The following is a 20543-nucleotide window of genomic DNA, read 5'->3' as shown; positions in this document are numbered from 1 at the left end:
GCATGGACTTGTTAATCACTATATCGCGATTGAAAATAGTGCTCTTTATCAAAGCGCAGACAACTGATAAGCTTGCAAAGTTTCGAATTTGTAGAAGGCTTTGTGAAATTCACAATTCAAGTGGCTCCAGCCAGAGTTTTAACGTGATAGCCTTTGCCTCCAGACGAAACAATCATGACCTTCAACCTTTGATCACAGAACAAAGTGATGCCATACAGGTGGGCATGAAAGAAGCTCTGTCATGCGTCTCGTAGCATTTCAATATACATACAGGTGCCATCGCATCGTCCAAGTTTATTAAAATCGAAGATTGACTTATGATATATCTCCATACAATCGAGGCTGTGTCAATTGCTTGTAAACAGGTGAAGCTTTTACATATTAAACACTCACTGTCGCTTGTTTTTCTTCAGACTGAATCGCCTGCCCGCAAAGCTGTTTCGGCGCAACTTCATTGCAAGTCGGATCAATTCATTCGAGTGTCGACAGAGCAGTCTATGAGCACTCTCATAGCAAGGTGATTGCGCAACAAACTTTGCCTACCCAATCTTCATTTATTACCTTCGGCCGAACTGTCTAGTAGCAAGCCTTTAAATACTTATAATATCAAGATTCTTTATATCTTCGATCATTATACTTATCACATCCACGAACACGACTACTCTTCTTACCATGGCGGTAAGTAAAAAGAGCAAAAACTGCCGCCACCATCGGCCCCTTTCTCAAAAGCCAGCCGCCATCAAGCTTCGGGAAATCCGCAAGAACCGCAACTCGAACGAGCGCTTGATCGAGAAAATTAACAGTCAGCGCCGCAGTGCCGTTCGTCGAGCCCGAGCCATGTTGGACAGATCGGCATGGTCGTTTCTTGGCCTCACTAAGCGCAAACATATCTGGGAGGCTGTAGAGGCGCTTCTTCGGACCACATAGTAAGTTCTCTCCCCGTCTGATATTTGAAAACTTGGAAGTTAATGGTATCATATCCTCAGCGACTCTGCCGTCAGAAATGGAAACGATGCACTCTCGACATCCGGCGAGGTTCAGAAGGCAGTTGCGAAGGCATTCGAGGAGCATGCACGGCTTTTTGTTTTACTTGGAGAGGATGATCCACTTCCCTTTGAACTTTTTGATTGTTCTTGAACGAAATGCTCCAAATCAAGTTCGAAAAACATGGCAGGCGCATGATAGCAAACCGGCATTGCTAGTTCTGGGGACTATGGCCTTGCCTCATGGTTTGTTTGCAGAATAATTCGTCCAGGACAGAGACGTATCATCTGAGACTAGATTGCACACCGATTCCTAAGGCCAATCTAATCGCATCATCCCTCCTTGCGCATGAGGAAGGCACCAACGGATAAATTGATGACGCTGGATATCATGCATTTAGACCACGAACATCGACCATCAGCAACGGCGGTCATGCATATTGGTCTGTTGTGGGCACGACAAACCCTGGTGGCAGTGTTTCTAGTACAGTTTACCTTCCTACTCATGTTGTTGCAAACAAACGTAAAAGGCACAACTCTTTGTCCGTAATTCCTAAAATGAGCTCAATTTCGTGGCATTCTAAACCCACCAGCTCAGTTTATCATCTAACTCGATATCCTCATCTAGATCAATAGTGTTGGTGTCAAAGTATGGAGGTATTTTAAGATCACAGCTGTGATATGTGAATAGAAATATGAAGGCAGCATACTCAGTATTTCTCACAAGTCTCTTCAAACGCCTCATTGATTGATCGGTGCCATCATTGAGGGCGCACGCCTTGTGTTGCCTGATCTCATCCATTTTGCAGATCGAGAAACTCTTCGAGAAAAGCTGTTTGAGGAGAATATCGGATGCTTTCCAAAGTCCGTAGTGCTCAAAATCAGCGATGGTGAGTTAATTTGAGTCCGTGACTGCGCAAGGATCAACCCCCAGCTCTATCTAGAAATTGTTTTGCAAGTTGTCCTAGGAAGCTTACTAGCAGACCTTCTGCCGGCGACAATATAGGGGCTGTAAATCCAGACATATGGCAATCGCGGAAATAAACGATAAAAATGGTTCTCCCATCATTACCATCTACTCAGACACGCCTATGAGCAACCGTTACGGCCACGAGACTTGGAGGCAACGTGCCTGCGTATGTGCTTAAGATTGGTATTTTCATCCTTGAACACAAGGCAGAAGACATCTTAGGCTACGGAAGAGCTCTGGGTGTTACCCAATAGATTCGAAAAGTTTATTCAATGCCACAAAATTTGAGACATTATCTCCCATCTCTTGGCACAGACGTACGTGAAATCCGTGTGGAATTGCGGTGCTGAGTCCTATTCGGCTAGACCCCTAGGGTCATGCTGCGTTAGCAATGGATCCATGTGCCTACAACGTATAACGGAGCTAACATTGGAAATCATCTCGGTCTGGTTAATATGGTGTATGAAATTCATGTTCGTGCAAGACTTGATAAGTGATCTGAAAGAGGAACACGTAATGCACGCAATGAGTTCTGAGCTTGACTTTCGTGAAAATCAAACAGGAAGCCTAGGACGAGTGTTTTTACAAACTGTAGAGAGTGATTCCAACATAGAATCTCAGATCTACATGTCAAAGGTAAGGAAGATAAGATTAACAGTCGACTGGTTATAAAGATTGTCTGATCAGTTGCCTTACCTTTTAGTTTGCATTGTACAGTTGACTGTTGTTCGAGCATTGAGCTCATAGAGATAAATGTGGTACAACACTGCCATTGCAACGCTGGAATGTGCAGCTTCATGTTATAAACACCAGCGAGCTACAGCGGATGGGTATGTGGGGCCCTTCGCTGTTGATGAGCGAATTACCCAATCCGGCGATCAAGCGAGTTGCTATTGGTTGGCCGTAGACGTAGCAAACAATCAACTATATTTTAACAGCAACACGATGCGGCAATAGCCAAGGTGAGTTGGGCCTGAGTTACATAGCTAAGTCAAGTTGTAACGGACGTCTTGCTGTTGGCAGCAATTTTCTTTGTGTTCAAACTTCGTCACCTGTGGTTGAGAGAAGCCAGAAGACAGATTGGCGTTGGGAATGTGTATAAAATGTAGCTTGCTATCAGTTAAGATTGATGAGTCATCCTCCAGACAGTACACCTAAGCAATTATTCAAAATACCTGCGAGTATGGATACGAAAGATTTGACCTCCGCTACTTTTGACCTGGGAAATCTGGGGAACACCCTTCCAGTAGCACTCTCCAGCGACGGATGATACATCAACAGTGATTGTAGACATTCGGCGATAGATACCGATTCCAATTCCCTAAAATACTACAGCAACCATCGCGTCGCGAACGAATGTGGTGGAGCCGCAGTGACGACCATTCCAAGCAATTCACCCGAAGGCCAATATATTATCGAATGGTTTGCACAGAGTATGCAATACATGCCATACCAGGCCCAGGGAGGATGGAAGACCTCACTGGCCGAAAGGTTCAGTGAGTACTTGTGTCATACGGCCAATAAGGGTCTACTTCGAGGATTCGAAGACGAGAGAATGACACATGTAATGGCTTTGAACTCTGGTAAGCGCTTTTGCAATCAACGCCGGAACAATTGATCTGACCAATACGTTGGGTCTGTTGCTATAGAGGCGACCATGAAGCTGATCACATAGTATTGGTATTGTCGTGCCAAGCTTGACAACAAGCAGGGGGAAAGGAGGTTGATTGTCAGCAGAACGACCTCCTACTATGACAATACGCTAGAAGCGCTGTTCGTGAGCGAATTTTCAGCGAGGCAAGACATCTATCGTGACATGTTATTGCAAACATGCCGAAGGCCAGTTGTTATTATTCTATGCGTGGGGTAAGTAATGGAGTATTAAAAGAATGTGAGGATGGATTGATCACCGAGCTCAGGGGGCTTTCCACTACGCTTGCTGTCACGAAAAACGGTGTCGCTTTCGAGACAGTGGGGGTTTTTATTCTCGGACCTGTTTCCGGTGCTGTAAGTTGTATACTTATCGTGCAGGGAAACATCGTCGGCTAACACAGCTATGGGCTCTAAGTTGCCAAGTTTCTTCTGCCCAGTACTTGAAGCTCGTAAAGCAAGTGTGTCGCGAACATGGAGTTTCGTTTACTTATGATGAAGTCATGTGCTGTATGGGCCATAGCGGAAAAATCCACTCTTGGCATGGGCGCGATGACGTTAAGGAGCAGGAGGCTTTGAGATTCAGGACTCACGAGGAAGCCAACTCCAGTGTAGAGGTTTTGAACATCACTCCAGACATTCAAATGAACGCCAAAGCCGTGGGAAGCGAATTCCAAGCAGTGGCGTCACTCATGGCAAGCCAACGGGTGGTACAAGGTCTCCAAAGAAGGTAATATCTCTCTAGTCTTGACGCGCACTCGTTGCTGACTCAGTTCCTAGTGGCGTGGAGTTTGTGAATGAGCAGACCTATCAGAACCATTAAGCTTCGATTGCAGCTGCTTTGAAGGTTACGGAAATTGGTCAGTATAGTCTGACAAGGGTTTTCGAGAAGGAGAAGAAAGAACGGGAGGGGCGTATTGAACGCAACGACTTGGCTCTTAGAGAAGATGCCCACAACAGGATGGAAAAACTGATAGAAAGGAGAGTATACTTGCCACTTGTTCGGAACGTTGAAGTACTTGGGCCGTTGCTCGGCCAGAAACTCAAAGCCGCGCTGCTGGGCAATAAACATGTGGGCGAAATACGTGGTGTGGGATTTTTCTAGGGGATGGAGCCTGTCAACCTATCTGAAGACGACAAAACCCCAAACGCTCCGTTCATCAAGAAATACGGCAATGATGCGGCGGTCTCCTCCAAGATCGTCAAATACGGAAAGAGCCATGAGTTTAAAAAACTGGATAGCTGGCCGAATGACAAACCGTTCACGAACTCAGGTATTGAGCTATATCCAGGTTCTTGGGTGTATTCGAAGCCATAATTGAGGAAAATCTATGAATATATGAGGAAGATGAAGAGGAATGGAAGAAGATGCCCGCGCCGATGGTTGAGGACGGTGCCCAGACTGGTGACCACGTCATGATCGCGCCGTTCCTCACCACCACTAAGATTGAGATCTATGAGCTTGTGGAGGAGGTTACGCAATTGTTTCAATAATTCCCAAGGCCTCAGTAAGCCGTACCGGTTATGTTTATCCCCAAAATCTCTTCTTGAGCTGGTCATATCCAAATTGGAGGCCCCTTGTGGTCCACTGTATTCGACTACGCTTCATTCCAGTATTGCTGAGTGCTCATCACATGTCAACACTCAACCTTTCCACATGCAGGCGATGCGACCCAGGCATATAATATATTCTTTCCTTTGGTTTCCTAATCTGTTCTGCCCACGTCGGTTTTCGGGCCGTTTCACTCATGATTTCGACAAAGACACTCGTTTGACTAAGCACTGTTGAATAGGCTTAAGCGGAGCAAATCAATTCAAAAGAACCTGACTAGGTAGTACAGACAGTGCAGAAATAATCAAGTAGCGACCGAACGTCCTTCGAATGCATTCCGTATGTCGGACTATACCATTAGGCCCGAGACGTGTCTCATTGATTGCCCATATAATACATCGAGGAAATATTGCCTAATGTGCAGCCGAATACAAAATAAGTACCACAAAAGCATATTTACAGACGATATTACCGGCTCCGTGGTATTAGATTTCTTGCTGGATGTAAATACCCCTTACCACTCGATCTGCCTTGCGTCCATGTCGGAGCTCTAAGAGCTAGTCCATTGGTATTTCTCTCAACTGCCTGCAAACAGATGGTGTCTATAACGAAACTGATAGATCTATTGTGGCTGATACATGTTATGATACTCGATCGTGAACTCAACAGTGAAATTCCAGGAAGGAATTCTCCATCGCCATATGTGGGCCCTTCGCTGCGACCGAGATCTGTAGACGGCGACCAGGCGAAGGACGAAGAGTGCATAATGCAGCAGGCTTGTCAAGCAAATAGACAAGTTTGATTCTCTGTATTGAAAGTCTCTCGTCCACCAACCAAATTTGTTTTTATATCTGCGACTTTCGTGAGTAAGAATGTGAGAGCCATGGAGTATCTCTACTGCATGTGAGAAGCTCGTACACCGCGGCGCATCGGACCCAGGCATGTCACAGTTCCCGCACCAGCGTGCAAGTTCCCAGTAAGTGAGCGTGTCAACCGTCTGCACGGCATACATCAGCAGCCAACACACAATCACAACATCAGCCAGGACTTTACAGAAGGCTGTGGCCTCGCTCCGGTCGTGGCACAAATACTTGTACAATTTCGCATGGAAATGAGATGAGATCACCGCCAGAGCTGACTCTCGAAACTTTAATTTATGATCTTAGCGTAGAGTGTGTAGAGGCTAGAATCATGGCGGATATCGAAATTAGAGTGCTTGTATGTAAACGCAATTCCGATGGCGACGACGACGATGAATATTACAACTGCTTGAATGAGAAAGACGACTGCCAGTACTCGTCTATTTATTGTTAGATTACCGCCTGGGTTGTCCAGCTAGGGGCTTGGAGATTCTAGATCCTTGCCATCATGACCACTGGACGCGGTGTTATCGCGACGGGCCGAAAGTAGAGGTATTTGTTCACTGGCTGTCGTTCGAGAGACGTCTGGATCAGTTGTAATAGCAGCGGGCATTTCTAACAAAGGCACGTTTGATTGGCAGCTAAGACTTGGTGTTAGATGTTACGATATTGAAAGGATGGAAATTAGCTGACGAGTTTTCAGAACTGTATTTCAGAACTGTATTTCACAGAAGTGAAGAGCTGTCCGGACATGTTGCCTTTGTGCGGTCGCATGTACCTGGAAACAACTGCGCTACCAATATTTTCAGCGTCAATTGGTTTGTGCTAGCCTAGTTGATGGTTTCACCAAAGTGCGAATAGTCATCAGCTAAATACACCCCCTTTCTTTCTTTTCTCATGGGATGGCTGTACCACGCCATTGTTTCACACGAATACGGTTCCTGTTGATACTAGTCTTTCCCGCATGATAGTGGAGTTTATTTCGACATTGAGACAACCTTGAATGAAATGACCTCCGATTACTGCGATCCGGGATTTCTAGTATGCTCGTCGTCAATCGAAATGGGCACTAACAATAAACAGATCGACGTGAGCATTGAATAGTTGTGCTCTACAAAACGAAGAGACGAAGAAATCATCACGTTATTGGTCTTGCAAATCTCAAGGACGACGATGAATTATTGCCTGGATCGACAACGCGTGATGAGGTTATTGATTTCACTGGCTCTAGCGAGGAGCCAAACTTATTTAAACGAGAAAGACTGCTATCTTTATTAATCTTACGCATGATCATGATGATTACAAAGATTTTACGCTAAAGGAAATCTGATAACACGATCATTTCTTACTCTGACTGATGATGGTTTTAATCTGTTTAATGGCGACGGCAGAATCTTCGATAAAGATGACAAAAATGAGTTAAATATGGAAGACGATGTTGATTGCATCGATTCAACGGGCTTCGATGATGTTGAGGAAGTTTTCCAAGTGACAAAGAGAAAATCATATATGTCAGACAAGGCAACATTTAAACGTAGGAAATTGTCCTACGCATAATAGTCCTCTATTATGGGGAGTTGATATATCATGCCACTAGATATTCAATTAATTTACTCACATCGAATAATTTTCAAAAACGGTTTGATTATTATGCTGACTCATTATATCTCTAGAGTGCTAGCTAATATCAACACAGAATCATCCACGGTTCCGACTCGTATCGTCACAGGTAGCCGGATATGGTTTAGAGTCTATCACCAGGAATAGTCATGGAATCTTTCCTGTACGTGCTCAACATGACAGAGTGTTCAACCCTTCCCAGTGTATATCTAAAACTTCTGCTTTACTGAGGTAGTTGAGGGGAGAGAAACAACAGCGGCAGTTGAAAAGGCGTGTCTATAATATATGAATCTATGACAAACGCAACCTTTGCACTTACTCGGATAGGTCTCCCGCATAGTTATCATTTTCTGGGAGCACTTTCCGCCGTCTCACACTTATATCGCACCACCAATCTTTCCTAGGAGGAGCACACTTACGTGGACACTTTCTTTTGACTAGGAATTCATGTCTCATTTTATCGAAAGCAATGTTATCCGCTAATCTTCGCGAATTCTTGCCCATAAGCCCACCTGATTTAACCAGGAAGTTTGAACAGTTGTGTAGAAATTCTTCCATAACAAGGTCTCCCCTGTCCGGGCCAAGACCACGGCCATAATTCACGAGTACCTCGCAGTTTTGTAGTAGCTTTCTATGCTGGCTCAACAGCTTATGGGTATCCCTTGGCATTTGCGCGTTCCAGATGTCGCTAATAAACTTGAGTATCGTTTGACTGATAAACCCGCAATAATCGCCCCGTGCTTCAAGAACAAGGCTGCGAGATCTGGGGCGCCGTGTTGAGTTGAGAGTTCCATACTAGCGCTGTCTTGCCTTGAGAATCTGTTTGATCAATGACTACGCGTCGTTTTTGGAATAGGCATTGGAGGCAAAGTATTGACTTCTGTCGGGCCAGCTTCGCGATCAGCGGTTCGCCTCCATGACCTTGACCATTAGGCTATGCCCCTTTGACAAGAAGTGCCTCGATAAGAACCCGTCTGTCTTGGCTAACCTCAGCTTTGTGATTTATTTCTCTCTAACAAGCAAAACGTAACGGACGTAGTGACCCGGGGCCTAAACCATCAAACATTACCTCTCTAGACCCTCCTACATCAGTGATATGATGCAAGAGCTCTACAGCACAATGACTAGTGCGAAACGATGTCCTCTACGGACACATTCCGGGCTGTGGGATCGTCCCTCACCCAGTTCTGCCTCGACCATTTTAGGAATTCCTAAATCGACGCTGCGCTCAAGCGTCTTTGTCTACGAATAACTTTTGATCGATTTTTTTCAGGGCCTCCAGTCAGGAATGCGTTCCGATGACGTCTGACCTCCGACTATAGAAGCTCGGACAGGTACCGGACGGTTCGCTAAAACTGTAGATCTCTAGAATCTGAGAAACATAGCCTGTTAGAAACGCATCCGAGGAGTGTGGCCCCCGGCAAAAGCGTATAGCCATATGAACCTTCACAAGCGGACCAAGTCCAATCTTAAAAAGCTATACTTGCTGAATAGAGAAAGTCCGAATATTCCATCTGCAAGTCGGCGTATTGGCCATGCCACTTTTAAATCAACCATGTTCATCGGTCCTGGTGCTCGGTGCAATATCCTCTAAGGGTGGCCTAAGCCACGGCGGCACACGAAATAGGAAATGGCCGAGCCCACCACACACTGAACCTATCCGTGGAATTTTGATCTGCATGGGTCGACTTTTAAAGCTGAGCCCATGGAATATACTCATAACTTCCTGCAAAAGATCTCATTTCACAGAATCTGCAAAGTCTACTGCCGTTGTCCTGTCATCATGTCAGAAACACTCACCTCAGTGCGACGAGAGCCCGTTCGGCTACAAACAGGCCAGCCCAGAGAACTTCGCATTCCCGATCTCTTCACCGGGGTTCTATCAGGTGAACCTGCATTGAACCCATACGAAGCCAAAGTCAGATCAGAATCCGAAACATGGACTAAAGAGTATGAATAACGCCACTTATGACAGCTGAGATTACTAAAGGAGAATAGGATTGCACAGATGAGCAATAGTATGGCCAAGATATTAACAAGAGCCAATTTCCCTTACCTGATAAGCCTTTCGGCACCTGATGCCGATGCAGAGGCGTTTCGTATGGGTTGCGATTGGTGTATTTGGGTAAGTGCCGGTACCTGTACAAGAAAATACGAGAGCAGCGGAACTAATAATGGCTAGGCTTTCGTATTTGACGACCGTAAGATGAGATGATACGGGAAGTGGAATAACTACTAATGTCGAAAAGTTTTCGATGAGGGCATCATGAAAGATAAAACCATTGTGGCGGCCGAGGAAATGATTGCCACACTAGCGATCATGGATAACACACACCCACCCGTAAATCGCAAGCAGTACCCTCTCAGGTATATGTTCCAGACGGTTTGGCAGCGATTTATGGATGCAAGTGACCCTCTCCAAAAGAAACCCTTGACGTCAGGCTAATTAGTAGATCACAGAGGCACCCTTCCTCAGGTATGCGAGCAATTTCTGGCTTTTTATGGCCTTACTATTGTACACGACGAACTAATCGCAAGTGACAGAGCTACAGCAACGCTGGAAGATGACCCATCGAAAATGTCTGTATGCAATACTACAGCAAGTTGACCTAGCCCAAAAACAGACTGGACTCGATGTTGCCATCTCTGATTACATAGATACGCGACGACAGTCGATCGGGTCTTACTGTTTGTTCGTGGTAGTAGAGTACGTGACATATTCCTTTGCAGCAAACCGATGATTGTAGTCACTCAGTTCCAATGCTTACATTTACCAGATGGGCGCACGGAATACAGTTGCCACAGGCTGTAATCGAGCATCCTTCTGTGGCTATTTGTGAACGTGCCGCTGCCGATCTGACCTGGTTGTAAGTAAATTTTTGTTCTTCATTCCTGAAATTGGAAAGATTAGCCCTGACATGTGTATCTAGAGTCAACGATATCTTGTCCTACAAGAAAGACCTCGTAAGTTACGTCTCATTGCACTAGTCGCCAGACCGCATCAGCTTGAAGTTAAGCTAATACCAACAATAGGCCTTCGGTGTGGAACACAACATCATCTGTTTGTTCAAGCGAAGGGGCTTTTCGGAGCAAGAGGCAGTTGGCAAAACTAATAATCTCATGGATGAACGACAGAGAGAATGGAAAAAAGCAGTCTCGGAATTACCATCTTGGGGGGAAAAGGTAGACCACGAGGTCCGCAAATATCTTGACGCCTGCCGCGATGTCGCCAGAGCAAATCTCTATTGGAGGTCAGTTCGATATTCATCATTTTCTTTAGTTTCTGACAAGCTCACTGTGCGCTTAGCTTCAAGAGTGGTCGATATCTGTCTCCGGAAGAATCAGACCGAGTCCGTAAAGCCCATGTATTGGACCTGGCTTGAAGCTTGACAGGAATGCAAAAGACATATCAATTATGTACGGTATTTTACTCTGGATTATTTTCAAAGTCAAGGTCCCGGCATTTGGTCTCCCATTATGTCTCTGATTATCCACGTCGTCTAAGAGTCTACATTAGAGGGGATGCTATCTCCCTCTGACCTAATTGAGACTATCTTATCTGTATTGAGCTCCCTGAGTGCACGGATGATCCACTCATAAGTTGAATGATTGGAGCTCACGGCTGTCTCAAGCTGACTGATTAGGTTACCAAGCTTCGTTATACGGACGCCGATCAGACGTCGTATGATCTGCACCTCGTCCTCGTCCTCAAGTTGCCAACCACCGGCCAACACACCCCTCGTAGCACTCGTCAATTTGTCACTGCCCCGGCGCGGCCTCTTGGAGCTCTCGCATTGAGATCTGGGCACTGTCATGGTATAAAAGTCTCCCAGGACGTTCGTCATCTCATGACACATAGAGACGACCAACATGAGATACTCAGCCCGTAACCGGCAACTGTTGCATTTCAGCAACGTTTCGCAGCTTCCCAATACATCTTTCTGACACTGCAGCATGTCATCCACACTGACGCTGGTTCCGCTTCGTAAACTTGCTCCCCAGACCAACTTGACCTGCATTGCTTTATTCGCACATAGCACATGATCTAGACATCGGCATGTACTGGACAGAGACTGCGCCGGCTGGGTACTGCTCATCTCGGGCCCAGAGCACCCCGTACCAGAAACACCACTTAACGATTTAGCCCTTGTCGCCGAAGTTGGCGCCGGAGTCGGAGTCGTACTGGACGCTCGGGGTACTTGCACGTGAATGCAATCGGTGTCTCCAGCCATGGTGGATGCAGGTTGTGGCCATGTTTTGGAACCGTTTATGGGTTCTCCTCCAGGATTGTTTTTGTCACCTTCGAGCGCACAGTCCGAGATAAAGTCTGCAGTAAAATCGGATATTTGGTTCGGGGGAAATGCTGTCGGGTCTCGATGCCAAAAGTCTACTTCAGGATCACTAATTCCAGTGCAAGTACCTAGGCCATCTATGGCCGTAGTCTTCTTAAAAAAAGTCCACAAATTATGTTCAGGAGTTCAAGTTGGAGCAAAGAAAAACTTACCAGCGTTATTCATCAGACCTGAGAAGTCGACATTTGGAAAAAAGAAGTGCAAAGAGGAATCATGATCATCATGGATGGGATCCGACAGGCTGCTATTGGCTGGCAAGTCCACTTCATTACCACTGTCGCTTGTCGGGTCCGATTGTCGTCTGTCTATTGCAGAGGTATCTGTTGGATCGGTATAATCTATAGTCATCTCCGTCGTATCGACTGTGCTATACGAGCATTGCAAGCCCTGCTTAAGGCATCTTGCGCAACTTGACTCTTGGGGAGTACACTTTAACTGTGTGAATCCCATTAGCAACGTATAGGTGGTGGAACTTTGGGGTAGCCTGTTTGAGCCTACCTTTTTCAGTTTACAGAATGTGCAGGCCTGTTGCTTTTTCGCTCTGTTTCTCTCGAAGGGAGGACTAGCTGATTGCACGACGTATTCTGAATTGCCGGAAACTCCACGCCGAGCCTTGAGGTTTTGAAACATTCGATTTAGCACACCCAGCTCGTGCTGGATAGTGACAAGAGCTGTAATAGTACTGATGAAATGCTTGTTGATTATGATGTGGGGTTACAAGCTTACTTGTCCATAAACAATCAAGCTATAGCACCTTGGCAGCTGTGTCCTAGCCCCGGACTTGTATAACCGAGTAGATTAGTGCCTCCTAATATGTACTGACCACAGTCACAAAGATGATCATCATGGAGTGCAGGCATGTGTCCAAGAAACGCTCACAATTATGTGCTGTCCGGAATACGGACCTGGAGAGACTAGTGCTAGCAGAAGAAACAAAGATTGGAACGGATATGACGTCGGTTAGACGCTGATAAGATATAAATAGAGGGTCGTATGAGGATCTACGTTGAAGAAATGCATATTAATACCTGTCGTCCTGACTTGGACCTATCTCACACGTATACGTGAATTGCAGGAATCTCACACCAAGTACACACGAGAACTGCAGAAAGTCGTAGTATGGGTATTTGTTTGTGATTGGGGCTCAAGTCTCTGCGACGAAGCGAAGGATTCAGAACGGAAGGTTTATTAAAGTGAGTGATAAATGTCGATCTCACTGAGATCTCTCTAGTAGTTAATGATCGGCCTTTGGTCTAACTGGAGAAGCAGATTTCACAATAGGTGCTGCGAATGGTGTCATATTGGTCAATTCCCGTGCAGAGGATGTAACCTATTCCAGCATGTGTCTAGGGGCCTGCCAGGTTGTGAAGCGATGTGGAAAACAAGGATCTGAATCCTTCGAGATACGATAACTACATATGTGGTCGGTGGAGCTAAGATATGCGGGTCTGATTGGGTGCTGGGATTATCTCCCGGCACATGCGAGTTTGTGTCAGCACTGACCAGGTGTTATATTAGTTATACCAAGAAGTCCCACCTTTTAATGACGCCCGTGGCACGCCCCGCCCCACAGTAGGCTGCCGGTACTACCTATTATAGTAAAAAGGCGTAGAGACCTTCGGAAGTAGCCTATTAGAGGGGCACCGCGGCCATCTCTGCCCAGAAGAGACCTACCGTAACACCAAAACATCACTGTCCACCCACGTATTTCGATTTCGAGGCCATCATATGTAACTATAGATTGAAACAATCCTCTTGGAGCTTAGGCGATATCTACAACGTTAATTCCCTAGGGTTTGCCATATGGTTCGGTCATCAAATTCGCATCGGAAAATGTCACAAAACAACCACTCGTCAGGCCCTCCGTCAGTGATTAATGCCGGTCTGTTTAAGACCGGATCGGCGTCGATGGCAGAGGCATATAAGATTCTGGGACTACGGCCGCATCACGGCCTCGATATCACGGACGTGCCCGAGCACTGGGCGCAGCTCGAGCGAGCGGCGGAGGCAAAATGGCCAGACATCCCCGGAGCGCGACCGCATAAGGCCTTCACGCGCTCTGACTGGGACAAAGTCTTCGGCGAGTACGACGCTATCACGGACTTAGGGGCCCCCTTTGCCGAGGAGCTGGCGGCGGCGTATCCAGATGCCAAGGTTGTGGTGGTACAGCGTGACGCGGACAAGTGGTTCAAGAGTTTCGACCAGCAGACGGTGACGCCGACCTGGGGCGCCCGCGCTAGTTTCAACCACTATGTCGTGTTTCCTATCCTGCGCTTCCGCGGAGTATATACCATCCGTAAGATTCTCTACGGGCAATGGCGAGCGAAGACGCCTGACGACATACGAAAAAATGCAAAGCGTGAGTACGAGGCCTACTACGCTCGCTTACGCGAAGTGATACCGCCGGAACGGAGGCTTGAGTATAAGATAGGGGATGGTTGGGTTCCTCTTTGCCAATTTCTGGGGAAGGAAGTGCCGAACGTGGATTTCCCTTGGGTCAATGAATCTGCAGCACACTCGGCTAGTAACCAGAAGAATATGGACTCACTCACTTGGAAAGCATGGGAGACAGTGAAGCCTTGGTCGTTTTCTGCCATTGCTCTCGGTATTATCAGCATAGGGTTCTTCTTCGCGCAATCCAATCATGAGGGATTTGGATATTTCTCTTCTCAGCAAAACAACTCGAGTTAGATGTATCTGGTGATTTTCGCACCCGGAAGCTATTAAGATGACGTGGTGCTTGTTGCATCAGATTAAGATTTTGTTTGAGCTACAAGCCCCAAATGTGGTCAGACAGCTGGGTGTAGCTCTATGGTCCACGATGGATTTGGGTGTTTACGATTCTGAGTTTACGACGCCTGCGATATGGTTGGTGATTAAATCAGGGCTCTGCTGCCAATCACTCGACAAGAAAGAGGAGGAAAGGAGGAGAAAAAAAGGGAAAAGCGATTAAATGTATATGGGATTAAAAGGTCGATAACTATCTAACAAATGTCGTCTTGGACTTTCTGTGATCTATAGCTCTTGGTCGAGTGAGATCGATGTCTCCGTTGCCTAAGGAAAACTTGCTGTCGGAAGTGGTTTGCTAAACGGCGACCCAGTATAAAAAGATATCCGAGGGCGTCGGGGAGCTTCTCTGGAGTTCTTCTGCTTAAAAAGTTCGAAAATATGAAATTGGAGGAGAAGAAAAGAGAGATGCAAAATTAAATACAGCCGGTTTTAGAAAAAGAGGAGCAGAGAACGTAATGACATTAAACCATCAGTCGCTTGGGGCGAGCGTGTCTCTGCAAAGACCGTATTGCGACATTTATCTAGTGTCTATTTGGCAAGACAAGCTACATATCACAGTCTATTCATGTATCTGCTGTTCTTTCTTTTTTACGATTTCAGCCCTCGTAACCCCAGCCTTCCCACACAGACTCCTAAAGATACCGCCTTGATCAAATAATTCTAGAGGTGTACCTATTTCCGCAACTTCACCATGATCCATAACACAGATGCGATCATAACCAATGACAGTCCATAGCCTGTGGGCAATGCAGAGGAGTGTTTTGCTTCGAAATGACTCCAAAGTTCGCTGAACCTTCTGGTCCGTCGCAAGATCGATCGAACTCGTCGCTTCATCGCAAATAATGATCTTAGCATCACACACGAGCGCTCGAGCAAGCGCCAGAAGTTGACGTTGACCCAGCGAGAGGTTCAACCCTTCTTCCCTGACTATTGTATCAAGACCGATTGCAACAGACCTTTCGTGACTGTGGCCGAGACCTGCTTGTCGAAGTGCCAACCATAAATCCGCATCTGTGTGCTCGCTGAAAGGGTCAAGATTCGACCTGACTGTACCTTTGAACAGGGTAGGATCTTGGGGGATAATGGTAAGTCGAGATCTAAGTTGCCGCAGACCTATAGTGCTGATATCTATTCCGTCAATCGTGATAGAGCCGCCAGAGAGTTCCACGAGTCGGAAGAGTGTGTTGATAATACTGGATTTCCCGGCGCCGGTTCGACCAATGATTCCCAATCTCTCACCCGGCAGAACATGGAGATTGAAATTTCTTAGCACGAGAGGGAGCCCTTTCCGATAGCACATTTGCACCCGGTTGAACACGATTTCGCCCCGGGCCGGCCAGTTATCTGCAACATTACCGATTTCTGAAGGAGCTTCTTGCTCAATCTGCGTCGCATAATAATGTAATCTTTCCGTATTGTTCATATCGTTCTCCACCTCCGCCATTTGCCGTACCAAGAACTGCAACGAAGCCGTGATACCGTGCATGTATGACAGAGCGAGACCGCTAATTGCAGGATCGACAAGAAAACGTGATGTGACCACAAGAATACCGAGAATAAAGATCAGAACTACTCCAATGGCGTTGAGTCGGATACTAATCCATCGCTGATTTGCAAAGGTGAGGAAGTACGCGCCGTTAAAACTGTCAATGGCATCTCGCAAAACTCCCGAGAATCGGCTTTCAATGCCATAGGCTCGGATTGTCGTTGCCCCATATACTGCCTCGCTGAACCTAGAGAACACGTGCGACCTAAGCACGGCCTCATGCCGCTTGATCTCCCTAGCTGAACTGCGGTAGTAGCTCCCAGAGAACAAAATGATAAGTACGAGAGGTATGACAGCGGCGATGAAGTAGTAGAAATACGCCACAATCAAGGCTGCGGTGCCTAGCAGCGAGCCAACAGCCATCAGGTACAGCCTTATGGAGTCACTGAGGACATTATCCATGACATCGATGTCCTTGGAGAAGCGGTTGGTGATTCGGCCTAGCGGCGTCGTGTCGAAAAAGGAGATTGGAGCTCGAAGAACTCTCGTCATAGCGCGTTTGAACATAATTTCGCTGGCTTTGGTACCAAATATGGTCAAAGAAACGGCGAAGATGAACATCAGAAATGCTTGAGATCCACCAAGCCCCGCGTAGATTCCGATCTGTAGGGCGATTAGTGGTGTTATAATACTCGCTTATGAAATGCGAAGAACGAAGAAGACTGCTGGCAACTTACCCAGGCCCTGTTACTTAGGGCGAACTTCTTAGCCGTCCACCAGGAGAGCCATATGCCTGTGATAAGGTTTGATCCTTGAGACAGAACTAGAAGAATTATCACCAGTGGGGCGACGAGTAGAGACCCAGTGGTTTCAATATATGCTCTGTATACACCCCACGAGATTGCTCTGACGGCCCGGTCTTCCACTTGCATGAGCGCCCCTGTGTTTGATGTCGGCATAACTCGCTCAGCAGCATCGTTTTCGTCCACCGTGTCAATTTCCTCATCACCATCCTGCGGCTTATCAATAACGGTGAGTTTCATTATCTCGGCAAAGTCGGGATTATTAGCCATCAGTTCCGAATAGGGACCTTGAGATCTTATTCGTCCGTCTTCCAGCCATATGATTCTATCACACCGAGGAAGCAAGTGGAGCTGGTGAGTTGCCATGATCCGACATTTGTCTGCGAGCAGTCCGCAAATGGCCTGATCCATGATCTCCTGACCGACCCGGGCATCTACAGACGACAGCGGATCGTCCATCAACACAATGTCGGAGTCAAAGTAGATAGCGCGGGCAATGCTAACGCGCTGCTTCTGTCCACCTGAGATATTGATGCCTCGCTCGCCAATCTCGGTCCTGTCGCCATCAGGAAGCATTTGGAAATCTTGGAGCAGGGCGCATGCTTCCGTTACCTGAGCATACCGTGTCGCATTGAATGTATTCCCGAAGACAATGTTGTCCTGCATACTTGCGTTTTGGATCCACGCGTCCTGGGCACAGAACGCCCGCGACGCGCCGAAGGTAACAGTTCCGGCCGTCTTGCGCATTTCTCCGGCAAGAGCGGCGAGGAAGGAGGATTTACCGGAGCCCACACCACCAATGACGGCCACCAACTCGGCACGGCCGAGAGTGAGGGTAAGATCATGGATTTGAAATGGCTCAGGAATGCTTGAAATCTCCGCTGGCCCATCATCACAGTTCTTATCCGACGACTGCACTTGCTCCCACGTGAACGTGGCGTTTCTGAGCACAACTGCCTCATTGATACTCTTGTCAAATTGTGAGTCATCGGTGGCCTCTTCGGCCAAAAGAAATTTCTCAATTCGTTTCACCGATGCGTAGGCATCTGTGACCTGGCCAAGTGCCACGGGGAACATATTGAGTGGCAATCGAAGTCCGTTGAACAAGGCTAGAGATGAGAAAATTGGGGCGGGATCAAATATGTTACTAGTGAGTGCAAAGGTAATAAAAGAAAACATCGAGGCGAGTACAGGTATGGTAAGAGCGATGGCATTGATTCCGTCCCGGGTAGCAAGTAGAATCCTAATGGATCGAAGTTCTTGCTTTCGAATCGCGTCGATTCTGTTTTGGAAGCTGCTCTCCCATCCGAAATACTTGACGAATCGAATTACTGTGAGGATCTCCTGGGTCAAGCCAACGCGCTGGTCTGTAATCTTGTTGATATCCGAACGTCTTTTGAATAAGGCCTTAATGACCAAGGAAAGTACCGGCAAGAATATGAACAGTACTCCTAGCCCTGGAAGAGCACTATAGGAAAGGTTAATTAGAAGAAGCGCTAGAGTGATGGCGATGCTCAATGGAGCCGCCCAAAGCATGTGGAGCATGCCTGATGCTTGATCGATGCGGGAGGTATCAGTGGACATCAGGTTGATGATTCTACCATTGCTCCAGCCGTCAATTATCTCAGACTCCGTTGGCAATTTGTTCTTGGTTTTGTCCTTTTCGTCCCAAGAACTCCTCTTTTCGTGCCTTTCCTTTTCTTCCTCGCTGCCAGGAGCAATGTAATTCGGCGGTATGGCAAGCCCACCAGCCTTGGCCCGCTCTGAGAGCTTCAAGGCCTTCTCAAAGATTGTGGACATCAAGACGGCGTGGGCTTCTCCGCCCACGGTCATACCTAAATATGCTGAATGATTGGTCGCGACCGATATGACTATTTGTACCACAGTCAGGATGATGACTAGGCCTATTCCATAGCCCAATGACGGCCCCGGTGACCCAGCTTTGCTGGCATTGAAGGCATCTGTGGCAAAGGCAATGAGGTACTTCAGTACCAGTGGTAGTATAACCAGTGCGATCGTGCCGAGAGCCTGGCAGAAAGCGCCAATGACCAGATCTCTCTTGAACGTGGTGAAGAGGGCAAAAAGCAGAGGAGCCTTGCTGCGTCGGTCGACAAAGGATTGCAGCGAAGTACTGAAACGCGTCTCCAGAACAGCCGTACGTCTCCTCGGATTGACGAGCCATATGTCATTCAACTCTAGCGGCCGGTGGTAACCAACCTAGAGAGTGTCTGATGAGTCTCGAGTACGCCGAGTCGCGAAGGGAATGCATAAAAGGCGATATGCCGACTGACCTTCAGTAGAGGTGTGAGCCATGAAAACAGAACCGTGCTGAGGAACCCGGCCGGTGGTTCCCTAGAAGGTTGCCTGTAGCTGGGTGCCGGGGGAATGGCTTGAGCCTTCAGTGGGTTAAGACGAGCCACCCAGCTGGTGCGCCGCGACTCCGTGCGCTCACTATTAGACACGTTACGGACGCTCTCTGCTCTCATTGCTTCAAACTCAGTCATAGGTGTTGTTGAGAAGCATCGAGTACAATTGTCTCGAGCGATGCATACTTAGTTTAGAAGAGCTCAGCGCGAGTTGTGCAACTCCGTTTTCAGACTGGGCAAGCCCGAGCATTCTTATCAATTAGGAAAGCCCGAATTTAGCAGGTCAAACGCTGAAGGATTGTTTCGCACGCCATCGGCACCAGTGACGATCTCCAGGGTTCCTCGGGGGAAGGGCGGCTGGTCCCGATAGGCTGGGTATATGATATATGTGGATATCATACGTCGCCTTGATGACCGCGAGCTCGCTTCCGGCGAGGAAGCAAAAAGGATGATGTGTAGAAGATAATTGGTCTTGAAACACTCTCCCTGTCTCTCAATATTGGGTTTCGCCCATGGCCTCATGCGAAAAGTCTCCAATCATCCGTGTCCAGCATGTCGGATGCCCTGAATAGCGCCGGTCGAGGCAAGTCCTCGTTCTCTACCAGCCTTGAAGGGTTGAGTGACTCCAGTGTTGCTCGCGCGGCGTGGCTGGTCCTATTATCCCGCTACTCGTGCGCCGACACGATAGAAGTGGCGGACATTGGGAAGCTAGGCCATGTGGAAATCGACACCGACCCATGCAACAAGACAAGCACATTTCTCGAAAGACTGGCGAAAAGTATACCTAGTAGGGGTTACTTTACCTCTGGTACTGTAAATACCTTCCCCTTAGCTGAAGGCTGCCTCAAGGGGGACCTCGTGAAGTTTGTCACCTGTTTTTTCGACGACGAGGTACCTGGCGTAGACCTGAGCTCCTGTCATATTGTTATCGGCGTTATCAATAACTCCGTTACCGTCTCAGTTCACGAGTCACTTTCTTCTCGGAATCACGATCACAGACTGGCCGAGCGCCTATGTCGTCAGCTTAGCACCGTCACAAATCGACTTCAAAACGCCGCAGCTGAATTGACCATTGGCGAGATCGATGTAATGGGGCCTTGTGACTGGGAGG

At 47.4% G+C, this 20543-nt stretch overlaps 5 protein-coding genes across 5 annotated transcripts; 3 read left to right on the top strand and 2 right to left on the bottom strand.

Annotated features, from left to right (window-relative positions):
* Nucleotides 1-2352: 2352 nt before the first annotated feature.
* On the top strand, nucleotides 2353-5097 carry BKA67DRAFT_542043 (uncharacterized protein; the record flags this gene model as incomplete). Its single annotated transcript, XM_046101040.1, has 9 exons — nucleotides 2353-2589; nucleotides 2747-2783; nucleotides 2892-2915; nucleotides 3258-3536; nucleotides 3842-3960; nucleotides 4062-4333; nucleotides 4474-4675; nucleotides 4709-4877; nucleotides 4952-5097. 9 exons carry the CDS (start codon nucleotides 2353-2355, stop codon nucleotides 5095-5097), a joined length of 1485 nt encoding a protein of 494 aa, XP_045951571.1.
* Nucleotides 5098-9418: 4321 nt separating this feature from the next.
* Nucleotides 9419-11018, top strand: BKA67DRAFT_664897 (isoprenoid synthase domain-containing protein; the record flags this gene model as incomplete). The annotated part of the gene is made up of 10 exons (XM_046108465.1): nucleotides 9419-9585; nucleotides 9634-9760; nucleotides 9818-9836; nucleotides 9885-10002; nucleotides 10096-10219; nucleotides 10260-10342; nucleotides 10413-10502; nucleotides 10566-10599; nucleotides 10669-10886; nucleotides 10943-11018. 10 exons carry the CDS (start codon nucleotides 9419-9421, stop codon nucleotides 11016-11018), a joined length of 1056 nt encoding a protein of 351 aa, XP_045951570.1.
* A 117-nt stretch (nucleotides 11019-11135) lies between these two features.
* Nucleotides 11136-12831, bottom strand: BKA67DRAFT_542041 (uncharacterized protein; the record flags this gene model as incomplete). Its single annotated transcript, XM_046101039.1, has 5 exons — nucleotides 11136-12064; nucleotides 12140-12422; nucleotides 12486-12641; nucleotides 12714-12767; nucleotides 12811-12831. 5 exons carry the CDS (start codon nucleotides 12829-12831, stop codon nucleotides 11136-11138), a joined length of 1443 nt encoding a protein of 480 aa, XP_045951569.1.
* Nucleotides 12832-13820: 989 nt separating this feature from the next.
* Nucleotides 13821-14678, top strand: BKA67DRAFT_595981 (uncharacterized protein; the record flags this gene model as incomplete). The annotated part of the gene is made up of 2 exons (XM_046105244.1): nucleotides 13821-14511; nucleotides 14608-14678. The coding sequence occupies 2 exons, from the start codon at nucleotides 13821-13823 to the stop codon at nucleotides 14676-14678; spliced, it is 762 nt and encodes a 253-aa protein (XP_045951568.1).
* A 658-nt stretch (nucleotides 14679-15336) lies between these two features.
* On the bottom strand, nucleotides 15337-19566 carry BKA67DRAFT_632412 (ABC multidrug transporter; the record flags this gene model as incomplete). Its single annotated transcript, XM_046105604.1, has 3 exons — nucleotides 19358-19566; nucleotides 17001-19283; nucleotides 15337-16926 (listed from the first exon to the last, which is right to left on the bottom strand). The coding sequence occupies exons 1-3, from the start codon at nucleotides 19550-19552 to the stop codon at nucleotides 15337-15339; spliced, it is 4068 nt and encodes a 1355-aa protein (XP_045951567.1). The 5' UTR covers nucleotides 19553-19566.
* Between the last annotated feature and the right edge of the window lie 977 nt (nucleotides 19567-20543).

Source organism: Truncatella angustata (genome assembly GCF_020726525.1).
Source record: "Truncatella angustata strain MPI-SDFR-AT-0073 chromosome Unknown BKA67scaffold_12, whole genome shotgun sequence".
NCBI lineage: Eukaryota > Fungi > Ascomycota > Sordariomycetes > Amphisphaeriales > Sporocadaceae > Truncatella > Truncatella angustata.
Note: the sequence above shows the minus strand (reverse complement) of the source record. Positions and strands in the feature narration are given on the sequence as shown.